An 11,581-nucleotide genomic window follows, 5' to 3' on the forward strand; every position below is an offset into this window, starting at 1 on the left:
ATGATCGAGTCGGGAAAGTTGAGGACAACGCCCGGGGAAATAATCTCGGGCGTTTCTCTAGATACGCCCCCATGAAGCCGCACCGGGGTGAAGGAGTCCATCTTTGCAGCGATGATCAGGGACCCAAATTATATCGGTCACCTCCAAGCCTGCTACACACTTCCAAGATGTGCTCCTATCATGGAGAATGTGCTCATAGCACAAGTGAGTGCCGAAGACTGAAACGGGCCCCTTCCCAGTCGGGCCCCGGGGAGCAGGCACAGTTAACAAAGAAGCCCTGGGGGCTCCCGTGGGTAAATAAAGATGCAGGGTACAAGTCGGGGGACAAAGGCCAGGTCAGACAAGAAAAGAAAGATAACACCAGTCAAACGTCTCGAGGTCGGGAAAACAGAGACGGAGGAGGGTCACCCACCCTTGGGGTGATTAAAATGATCTCGGGGGGATCAACGGATGGAGATTCCAACCGGGCCAGGAAAGCACATTCCCGACAAGAGAGTTTTGGAGTGGAGGATGTAGGGAGGGATGAGGGGCCGGTGATCAGCTTTGGTCCCCGGGATCTTCAGGGAGTCAGCCTCCCACACAATGATGCCTTGGTCATCCAAGCGAAGGTGGCAAATTATGACATCCGCCGGGTTTTCATCGATTCGGGAAGCTCGGTGAACATTATTTTCCAGGAGGTCCTGGACCAGATGAATTTGGAGGGCTACCAGTTGCAGCCAGTGGAAACGGCATTATTCAGATTTGCTGGCCACACAGTTTACCCCCGGGGGGAAATCACCCTGCCCCTCACAATAGGAGCTGAGGAGTTCAGGAAGACGGTGATGACGGTTTTCACGGTGGTAAGTGTTCCTACCTCTTACAATATCATTTTAGGCAGGCCGTCTATGAACGCTCTCCGGGCTGTAGCCTCGGCTTACCATCAGAAGTTAAAGTTCCCGGTGGGGAACAGAGTTGGAGAAGTAAAGGGAGACCAGCCCTCCTCCCGCAAGTGCTATGCAGAGACGGTCAAGATTGAAAATAAAAGAGCCCGACGAGGCGGAGAAAGTAGGAGGCCAGGGAAGGAGGAGGTACACTCTATCCAGCACGTGCGCATGGTGGAAGGGGATGAGCAGGAAGAAGTAAGCATCCTGCCTGGGCAACCCATGAAGACAACAAAAATAGCCAGTGACCTTGAACCAGCCACCCGTGCCCAATTGTTACAGTGCCTTGAAAAGAATGCGGACATCTTTGCATGGTCTTCATCAGAGTTGGTAGGGATCTCCCCCCACGTAGCAGAGCACAAGTTAAATATCATCCCAGGTTCTCGGGCAGTAAAGCAGAGGAAGAGACACTTTGGTCCCGAAAAGGATAAAGTAATTGCCGATCATGTGGGGGAACTATTGAGAGCCGGGCAGATTAGAGAAGTCCAGTTTCCCACCTGGCTATCCAATGTAGTCTTGGTACCCAAATCAGCCGGCAAATGGAGGATGTGTGTTGACTTTAGGGATCTAAACAAAGCCTGCCCAAAAGACTGCTACCCCCTGCCCCGGATTGATCAGCTGGTGGACTCGACATCGGGGTATGAATTGCTGTGTTTCATGGATGCCTACCAGGGGTACCATCAGATCCCCTTGGCCCGGGAAGATCAGGAGAAGGTCAGCTTCATTACCTCGGGAGGAACCTTTTGCTATGTGGTCATGCCCTTTGGATTAAAAAATGCCGGGGCCACATATCAAAGATTGATGGACAGGATATTCATCAAGCAAGCCGGGCGGAATATCGAGGTTTACGTGGACGATATCTTGGTGAAATCTCGGGCACACACTGAGCTCATCCCAGACCTCGAAGAGACCTTCTCTACTCTCCGGGAGTATGGGGTGAGGTTAAACCCGGCCAAATGCACGTTTGGGGTTAAGAGTGGCAAGTTCCTCGGGTTCATGGTCACCGAGAGAGGAATTGAGGTCAATCCAGAGAAAGTCAGGTCTATTACTGAAATGGCATCCCCAAAGTCAGTCAAGGATGTGCAAAGGCTCACAGGGAGAATCGCCTACCTTATCACGCTTCATTTCTCGATCTGCACACCGGAGCTACCCTTTCTTCCAAGCTCTAAGGAAAGCCAAAGAGTTTGGCTGGGATGAAAAATGTGAGAAGGCTTTCGAAGAATTGCAGAATCATCTAGCCGGGCTCCCTGTCCTTGAGAAGCCTGGACCCGGGGAGAAACTTTGGGTGTACCTTTCGGCCACTGAGTATGCTGTCAGCTCTGTACTGATCCGAGAAGAAGGTACTGATCAAAGGCCGGTCTATTATGTGAGCCACGCACTCAAAGGGCCCGAGGTTAGATATACCGAAGTAGAGAAGGTGGCCTTGGCCCTGATAATTACAGCACGAAAACTTCGCCCGTACTTCTTGTCCCATCCCATCACGGTGCTGACCAATACCCCCCTCGGGAGAATCATGACTCAGCCAGAGATCTCGGGAAGGCTGGTAAAGTGGACTGTAGAATTGGGAGAGTATGACATCGAGTACCAGCCCCGGAAGGCGATTAAAGCCCAGGCCTTGTCAGATTTTATCACTGAGATGATTGTCCCCGATATCGAGGAAATTTGGAGAATATTTGTAGACGGGGCTTCCGGCAAAGATGGCAGTGGGGTGGGAATACTATTGATATCCCCCACCGAGGAAAAAATACAGTTGGCAGTTAGGTTGGACTTCCGGGCCTCCAACAATGAAGCAGAGTACGAGGCCGTTATCATCGGGATAAAAGCGGCCCGGGATGCTGGAGCTACCCGGGTCATTATTTATACAGATTCGCAGTTGGTAGCCCAACAAGTAAAAGGAGCGTATGAGGCCCGGGAGGAGAAGTTTGTAAAATATCTGACTATCATCAGAGAGTTATCAGCGCATTTCATAGATTGGAGCATAGAGCAGATTCCCCGAGAGAAAAATACTGAAGGCGATGCCCTGACAAAAATGGCGGCTTCACTTTCTGACTATCGGGAGCCGGGTATATCTTACCACACTAGCCTGGTATCCTCAGTGGATACCGGGCCTCCTCAAACCCGGGAAGATAATTGGGCCACCCCCATCCTTGACTACATCTCCCGATCCTATCTACCCGAGGATGTCAAGGAGGCCAGTCAAATCAAAAAGAGAGCGGCTCGGTTTGTTGTGATCAAGGACATCCTATACCGGCGTTCTTTCCAGGGTTCCCTTCTCAAGTGCATCTCCGGGGACGAGTCCATTTATGTTCTAAGGGAGATCCATGAGGGCTGCTGCGGAGATCATCTTGGAGCAACCTCCCTGGCTAGGAAGGCTTTGCTCGCTGGATTCTGGTGGCCTACGATGCATCAAGATGCTGCCCGGGTAGTCCGTTCATGTGAGGGATGCCAAAGGCATAGCAACATTAATCACCACCCAACTGCCCTGATGAAACCTATCCGGGCCTCTTGCCCTTTTGATCAGTGGGGCCTGGATATTGTGGGATCCTTCCTTGTGGCCCGAGCTCAAAAAAAATTTTTGCTCGTAGAGATTGACTACTTCTCTAAATGGGTGGAAGCAGAGCCCCTGGCCAAAATCACGGAGGGAGAGGTTCTTAAATTCCTGTGGAAAAATATTGTCTGCAGGTTTGGGATCCCCCGGAAGCTTATATCTGACAACGGCAGGCAATTCCAGGGGAATAAAGTCAGAGCCTAGTGCGAAGAGATGAAGATTACTCAGGCTTTTACCTCAGTTGCCTACCCACAAGCCAATGGGCAGACTGAGGTAACCAACCGCACTATTGTCCAGGCACTCAAAGCCCGGTTATACGGAGTTGGAAAAGACTGGGTAGAAGAGTTGCCCAGTGTTCTTTGGGCATACCGTACCACACCTCGGACAGCCACCGGGGAAACACCATTCAGCTTAGTGTATGGCTCTGAAGCAGTACTCCCAGCCGAGATCGGGCAAACTTCAGCCCGGGTGCACACATACCCGGAAGACAATGATAATGCCCGGGCCAGTGAACTCGATCTCATTGAAGAAAGGAGAGAAAGAGCGGCAATCAAAATGGAGGCTTATCGGCGTTGGGTGATGAAAGCTTATAACCAGAGGGTCCGACCTCGAGAGTTCCAGATAGGAGACATGGTCCTCAAAAAAGCAAACCCGGCTGGAGATGTTGGCAAGCTTGATGCCCGGTGGGAAGGACCTTACAAAGTGGTGCGCAGAGTCAGCTCAGGCGCTTATTATTTTGAAGATGGGCATGGCCGTCTTCTCAAAAGACCCTGGAATACTTTCCACCTCAAGAAATACTTTCCTTAGAAGTTGTTGTAAATTTCCTGTGATCACTTGGCAATAAAAATCAAGCTTCGGAAAAGATTATTCTTAAGCCCGGTAGGTCCCGAACCCCGGCCCATATATATAAGGGCCCGGGTGATACCATACCCCGGCTTCCCTTCAAACTATTATTAAGGGCCCGGGTGATACCATGCCCCGGCTTCCCTTCAAACTATTATTAAGGGCCCGGGTGATACCATGCCCCGGCTTCCCTTCAACAAGTTATTAAGGGCCCGGGTGATACCATGCCCCGGCTTCCCTTCAAACTATATTTGTTAAAGCCCACCTTGAAATAAGGAAAGGCTTTATTTGTCACTATCTGCTGAAATTCTGCAGTATCAAGGAAAGAAGCCTGCCACCCCTCCTCTTGGGTGGCCTGAGCTGCAAGAGCCGCCTCCCGAGCTGCAAGAGCCACCTCCCGAGCCGCGAGAGCCGCCTCCAGCTCGCCTGCTCTCTCGGTGGCCAGCCGGAAATCATCCAGGGCAGCCCGGACATCTAAATCTAGCTTCTCGGCCCGGATCTCTGTCTTCTCCAGCTTAGCCTTTAGTGAGATGACCTCTGCCCGGGCCTCCTCGAGCTGCGCCTGCAAGCAATCTATTGTGGTGCCCTGACCAAGGATAGCCTCCGCATGGAGGTCTTTGAGCTGAGCCAGTTGTGCCAAGGCGTCATCATGGAGAGCTTTGGCGGAAGCTGCCCGGGCCTCTGTGGTCTTTTGCAAGGCGCCCATTTTCTCGAAGGCAGCCCTAGCCATCTGCCCGCCCTGCAAATAGCCAAAAAATGCGTAAGGAAGAGAGGATAATGATGGAACGAAGAAACAGAGGGAGAGGAAGAAAAATACTTACAGCCAGAAGGAGATTGAAGCTCTCCATCATGAGATCCCATGCTTTCGAAGCCCGAAGGATGGTCTCCTCGGCAGGAGTTGCCATCCGCTTCAACGTTTGAAAGCCCATCGTTGAACTTCCAGCTGAGAATATGGTCTCAGGCACCGCAGGGGAGGGGGAAGTAGTGCCATCAGTAGACAGTGGCGGGACAAGCCCGGACCCTTGAGCCACTTGAGTCACCACCCGGGGCTCAACACGGACAAGCTCTTTTGAAGTTTTCCTTTTCTTGGTGGCTTGGAGGGGTCGGTCCGGGGACTCGTCCTCCCCTTCGATTAAAATAACCCCTCGCTCCTTGGGCTCGGTGGCCTTGGCAGTCTGAACGCTCGGAGGGGTACGAGCTTGCCCGGCCTCAACAGTAGCCGGGGTCTCTTTTCCAGGCACCCGGGATACCGGCTCCTCCTCGACCCGATCTTCCATAGCCATCCGGGATGAAGACCCCCGTTGCTCCCGTTCCTTCCTTTCAGCAGCAGCGGCCTTCCGGGCAGCCTTTCTAGCCACTTTTTCCTCGGCCAACTTTTGGGCAAAGGCTTCTTTCATCTCGGCGTCTGCAGAAAATAAAGCAGCCCATTAGAAACAGATAAAGCGGAAAGGAAATACAATAGAGGCTAGCAGAAGAAACCTACCGGGGCGAGAGGCATCGAACTCTTCGATGATGCGATCGGTAGATTCCTCCACCCCGGGGCTCAGCCCGTAAGTCACCAGTAAATTTTCACCGAGGAGGGCAGAGGAGCTATACACCTTACCGCCTACCACCTCCTCACACTGGGTGTAAGAGTCAAGTGTGCGGTAGTTTTCAGGAAGACCCGGCTGAGTAGGAAGGATAGAAATAAACCCAACCGGGCATTCAGGGAGGTTAGCAGGACAAATGTAAAAGAACCGGCGTTTCCAGTCCTTGACGGAAGAAGGAATATCTCCGAAAAGTTTGTGGTGAGACCGGGTCTTGAAAGAAAAGGCGTAATCGCCAATGTAGCAGATAAAGAAAAAATTAAAAAGGGAGGGCTCGAGGGGGATATCGGGATGCATGGAGATGAGGGTGAAAAAACAAGTCATCATCCTAATAGCATTAGGATGAAACTGGTTGAGAGGAATGCCAAGAAGAGAAGATATCCCAATAAAAAGAGGGTGAAGGGGAAACCTGAGGCCATTGGTAACCTGGTCTCGGAAGAAGGTAAGAAACCCTTCTGGCGGCTTGTCAGCCCGGTCACTAGGGCCCGGGATGACAATGGCATGGTCCGCAGGGATGGAGCCAAGGAGGCGGATCTCCTCGGCAGATTTGGCTCGGAGGGAGCTCACCATGGTAGAAAACCATGGCAAGGGGCCAGAATCAGCAGCCCGAGCAGGAGAAGGAACAGCCCGGGCTGAAGGTTTCGAAGAAGTTGCCTTCTTCTTTTTCTTCTGGGGACGGGAGGGCCCAGCCCCGTGAGAAGTTTTGAATTTTTTGAGGGGAGGAGGAAGAGGAGTTGGATTCTGAGGACGAAAAGTGGAAACAGGGGAGGCAGAAATCGGTGGACTATCGCGCAGGGCCTCCGACTCGAATTCCGAGGAGCCCTGGTAGATATTACCCGAAGTAGAAGAAGTACGGGAGGAAGACATAATGGAAAAAAGGGGAACTTACGCGGTGTTTGGAAGAGAAGTGGTGGTGTGAACGCCGGGGATTGATCGGAAATATGGCAGAGCTGCAGACGCGGAGGCTTAGTGAAAATTGGCGAAAGTAATGAAGGGTTGGGGAAGGAGATATATAGGAGTAGAGAAACGATCTGGGCCGTAGATCTAGCCGTGATCCAAGGGCCCACATTGGTTCAGAAAAATACACCCGGATCACGGATCTCCGCCGTTGATCTGGAGGGATATGAACGATCAGATTTGCATCGTAAGTCGCACCAGGCATGTGAAAGGACGTGTAATCATGAAGGTGTCAGACTTATCGGGTCCTCGGGAGACGGAACGCTGCCGACCGTTGGAAAGAAAAAGGGAACACGTATCATCAGGACATCCTACATATCATTCAAAAAAGATAACTGGCGTGTTACTTCAAGCCCGGGAGGTTTAAGGCCCCGGCAAGTTATTTCAAGCCCGGGAGGTTTAAGGCCCCGGCAAGTTATTTTAAGCCCGGGAGATTTTAGGCCCCGGCAAGTTATTTCAAGCGCCCGGGAGATTTTAGGCCCCGGCAAGTTATTTCAAGCCCGGAAGGTTTAAGGCCCCGGCAAGTTATATCAAGCCCGTGAGGTTTAAGGCCCCGGCAAGTTATTTTAAGCCCGGGAGGTTTGAGGCCCCGGCAAGTTATTGTTAGTCCGGGAGGTTTTAAACCCCGGTTTTTTACTTTAAAACCCATAAACTTGAAAGAAGTACACAAGCAAAGTGCGCAAAGTAAAATTTTATTAATAGAATCGGTGAAATATTGCAGTAGCCAGCCTAGAGCCTACATGATCCTCCCAGTCCGACATCCAGCTATGAAGCTCAGGGAAGGGAAGGTTGGCAAAGGACTCGGTAGCAGCAAGCTTGCGCAGCTGTTTCCACTCCTTCCGCAGCATCGCCTGAAGCAGAACTTGATCAGTGGCCAGCTCGGCCACGTGCGTCACATAAAATATCCGTTTGTATCTCCTGGCCAGTGCCCTCTGTGGCCTGGTGAAAGCCAAACCATCTTGGAATGATTGCACAAGATTGTGAATCTTATGCCAAGTAGACATGACTTTCGCCAGAATAAACTCCTCGATGGTCCTCTTCAACGACTCTAAATGAGCACGCGTAGAGGGTGGCAAGTGGCCATACGGGCTGCTGTTGACAGTAGTTTCACTTGAACTCGGCATGATTGAAACGATCGCTCTCACTTCGCCTTCGTCTACGCATTTATAGGCAGAGGGTAGGTAGTCTGGAGGAAGCCGAAAGGTTTCCGACCCTGTGAAGCGACTCCGCATTTATGGAGGAGAGAGATTAATCGCGACCGTTGGCTTAAGCATACGTGTTGGATCAGGAAGCGCCTCGTAAATTGGTTCAAACATAAAAACTTTTTATGGTTGTGACACCGTACCAGGGGTCGAGAAGTTTTAGGTTATCGGCATTTTGTGCAGCCTGGGAAGCACGAGTCCCCAGCATTTTGGGAAGCCCAGGAACCATGAGTCCTCGGTATCTTGAGAGGCCCGAGAAACACGAGGCCCAGGCGTGTCATTCACAGCCCGGGAAGCACGAGGGCCCGGGCTATACGTGTCAATTAATGGATTTAAAATTGTCATATCCAAACAGTGACAGAGAAGGAAACTGAGATAAATTTTTATTTAACTATATACATTGGCACGTACTACATCGTCATATTTTTCTTCTATTACAATTATTCGTATCTTCAACCAAGCAGACAGCGGGAGAGTGGAGCCTTGCATAAAGCTTGGAGAACCGAGAATGTTCTTCAGGAGCTTCAATTCCTTCCGAAGCATCAGCTGATATACATGGCCATCCGTGAAGATGTCCACCCACTCTGCTATGTGTAATTGTTTGCGCACTTTCTTTAGCTTGGGTACTAAAGCAGGGGTGGTGGTTTCCCCAGAATCATAGAGAAGTTTCAGTGCTTGAAGCTCTTCCCAATAGCCGAGAACTTCGTTAAGCACTTCGTCTTCTATGATGGATTTTTGGACTGCCAGGTTGGGCTCCCTAAGGGCCTCAGCCATCCCTGGGGTTCTTGAGCTGCTTGCACCGGCCATATCTATTGAAGTAATCAGCAAGGGATAATGGAAGGATTGGAGGATACTATATATTTATAGGAAAGAGGAGTGTATCACAATCGTTGCTTCTCGAATATATCAACGGTTGAGATGGGTATCGGAAGTTGCACCGAGCAGGCGAAAAGACAGGCGTAAATATCGAGATATCATAACAGTCTTCGAAACGCGAAACATTGCGGATAAGTTTGAATTTTAGGGCTTACGACAGCATCAGCAATGATATCCACATCTGTAGAATTCTAGAAGACTCCGCTATCACCAGGAGAACTGTTTTTTACTAATCGGGACAGCGAGACAGACTCTAGCCCGACTTTTTTAGGAGGGAGTGGTGATGCCCCAAGGGAACCCGGGCCCGGATACAGACCCTGACCCGAGAGGTTCTCGAACTCGGGCAAGATCATAGCAGAGAAAAAATATCAAAGTGCAATTACTTTCAGTAAGCCGGGGTGAAAAACAGGATCCCGGATCTTCAGACGCCCGGCAAGTTGTGCACCCAGTTATCTGGGGAATTTCCAATGAACCACTTGGCGAGCCACCGCCCAGTGAGTAATTAGCCAATACCCGGGGTAAAAACTTCCCGGTCCGAAAAGTACCTCAAAGGCACCCGGGTGGAAAATACCCGGGAAAGAGACACGTTCTCTCCCTGACCACCACGTCTTCCGGACATCGCGGAGCCCATCCTCCCACACTCCATGACCAAGTCCACTCTCAGTACATGGCCCACTACTTTGCAACGTGGCCCATGACCCCAAGTCATGGACCATCATCCGAACTTTGCGGGCAAATTATCTATCAGCTTCATCTATAAGTACCCTCCGTTGGTATTTCACAGAGGTATCGACTCTTCTCTGAATACACACAAGCACTCACAAATATTCTTACTTTCTCTCTCAGTTTTCCTTTGCGTACATCACTGACTTGAGCGTCGGAGTGGATACGCCGGAACAACTTCCGGCGCCCCCTTAACATTCTGTGATTTCAGGATTAATACTCAGGTCATCCCGGGCGTTAGTCCTCAGGCTATAGGGAACTCAATCTTCCCAGATCACCAGCCATTCATTATAGAGAATTCAAACCGCACAGATATTCAGACACCAGACTTGGCAGATTGCACACCCGGCTATTAACCGATTTGCCCGGTCGACATCACATAAGTTGCAGCTTAAAAACACATATTTTAAAATGATTTTATTAAGAAAAACATATGTGATTTTGATGTTTAAATAAATATTAAAAAAGAGTTTGTTTTAAAAATAAAATTAGAAGCAGAAAACTATCTTTTGTAACCGAACAATATTTTTTTAAAAAAATTGTTTTTTTTAAAAAAAAAAACTTATAGCATGTTGGCTTATCCAGCCAAACGAATTATAAACATGAAATATAATGGATAACACGAATATATATCGTCAACTAATTATAATATCCAAATGTTAAATATTGAATAAAATAACGATACGAGAACATTCAATACCTTTTATATCTCATATCGAATAAAATAAAAGCTAAAAGACTATTTTTTTGGATAAAAGAATTTGCAATTGTTGCTTTTCTGTGTGTTTCGAGTAAACCATGATAATCAACACAAATAGCTTATAAACTATAAATACTGACAAGAGAATATAAGAAACAAATTTGTTTTCTAATTAATTACATGTTCGTATTGCATGAGTAAAAATAAAATAAAATTATATATATATATATATATTATATATATATTTATATATATATATATATGTACATGTATGTATATATATGGAACATGCACATGGCCGTTGCCTTGGAAGATCCACGTCAGATTAAAAAGCATGTACTTTTTTGAATTTTAAAGCCACCGTAGCATAATTGCCTTTATTTACGCAAGTGCCCCCACCTCGTTTATCCCTATGAAAGCTACCGATCAACACTAAAATATATATACAAAAAATACAAAGAATTCCAAGCAAAATATGTTCGATAATACTGTAATATATATATAATGAATTTCATATAATTTTCTAATGACTACGATATTTAATATACTTTAAAAATTCGAAGATATCTATAAATTACATATTTAATATAAGATTATTTTAAAAATTCATGTGAGACCGTCTCACGGATCATAATCTGTGAGACGGGTCAAATTTACCTGTATTCACAATAAAAAATAATACTCTTAGCATAAAAGTAATATTTTTTCATGGGTGACCCAAATAAAAGATCTGTCTCACAAATACGACCCGTGAGACCGTCTCACACAGGTTTTTGACTTAATATAATTACATTATCATTATTCAAACAATTAACAAAAACTATAACAAATTTTACGAATAAATTCGATCTATTAATGATTATACTCATGATTTTAATCGTCCTTATTATATATATAAGTAATTAAAATAATAGACATTTTAAAATCAATGACTCTTTCTTAATCGTATTTTTAAATCTATCATTTCACATTTTATCATCAATTTTTTTTCAAAAAAAAAAATAATCTAAAAGGTCTTAATTTCAACACAAAATTACTTGAAATAAAAATATGATGAGAAGAAAATAAATCATATGAACATAAAGGTATACACAAAAATATTGATTGTAATCAATAAATTAAAAAGAGATGACAATAAAATATTCCAACAACGCAAAAATATTAATGAGACCGTCTCATAAGTCAAATATTTTCAATAAATCACCTATCCAACCAACTTGTAAAAA

General features: G+C 47.3%; 1 protein-coding gene across 1 annotated transcript; it reads left to right on the forward strand.

Annotated features, from left to right (window-relative positions):
* The first annotated feature begins 2,433 nt into the window (after positions 1–2,433).
* LOC140824335 (uncharacterized) lies at positions 2,434–3,672 on the forward strand. Its single transcript, XM_073185934.1, has one exon. The coding sequence runs from the start codon at positions 2,434–2,436 to the stop codon at positions 3,670–3,672; it is 1,239 nt and encodes a 412-aa protein (XP_073042035.1).
* Positions 3,673–11,581: the final 7,909 nt, after the last annotated feature.

This window comes from Primulina eburnea, chromosome 2 (genome assembly GCF_022965805.1).
Source record: "Primulina eburnea isolate SZY01 chromosome 2, ASM2296580v1, whole genome shotgun sequence".
NCBI classification, from domain to species: domain Eukaryota; kingdom Viridiplantae; phylum Streptophyta; class Magnoliopsida; order Lamiales; family Gesneriaceae; genus Primulina; species Primulina eburnea.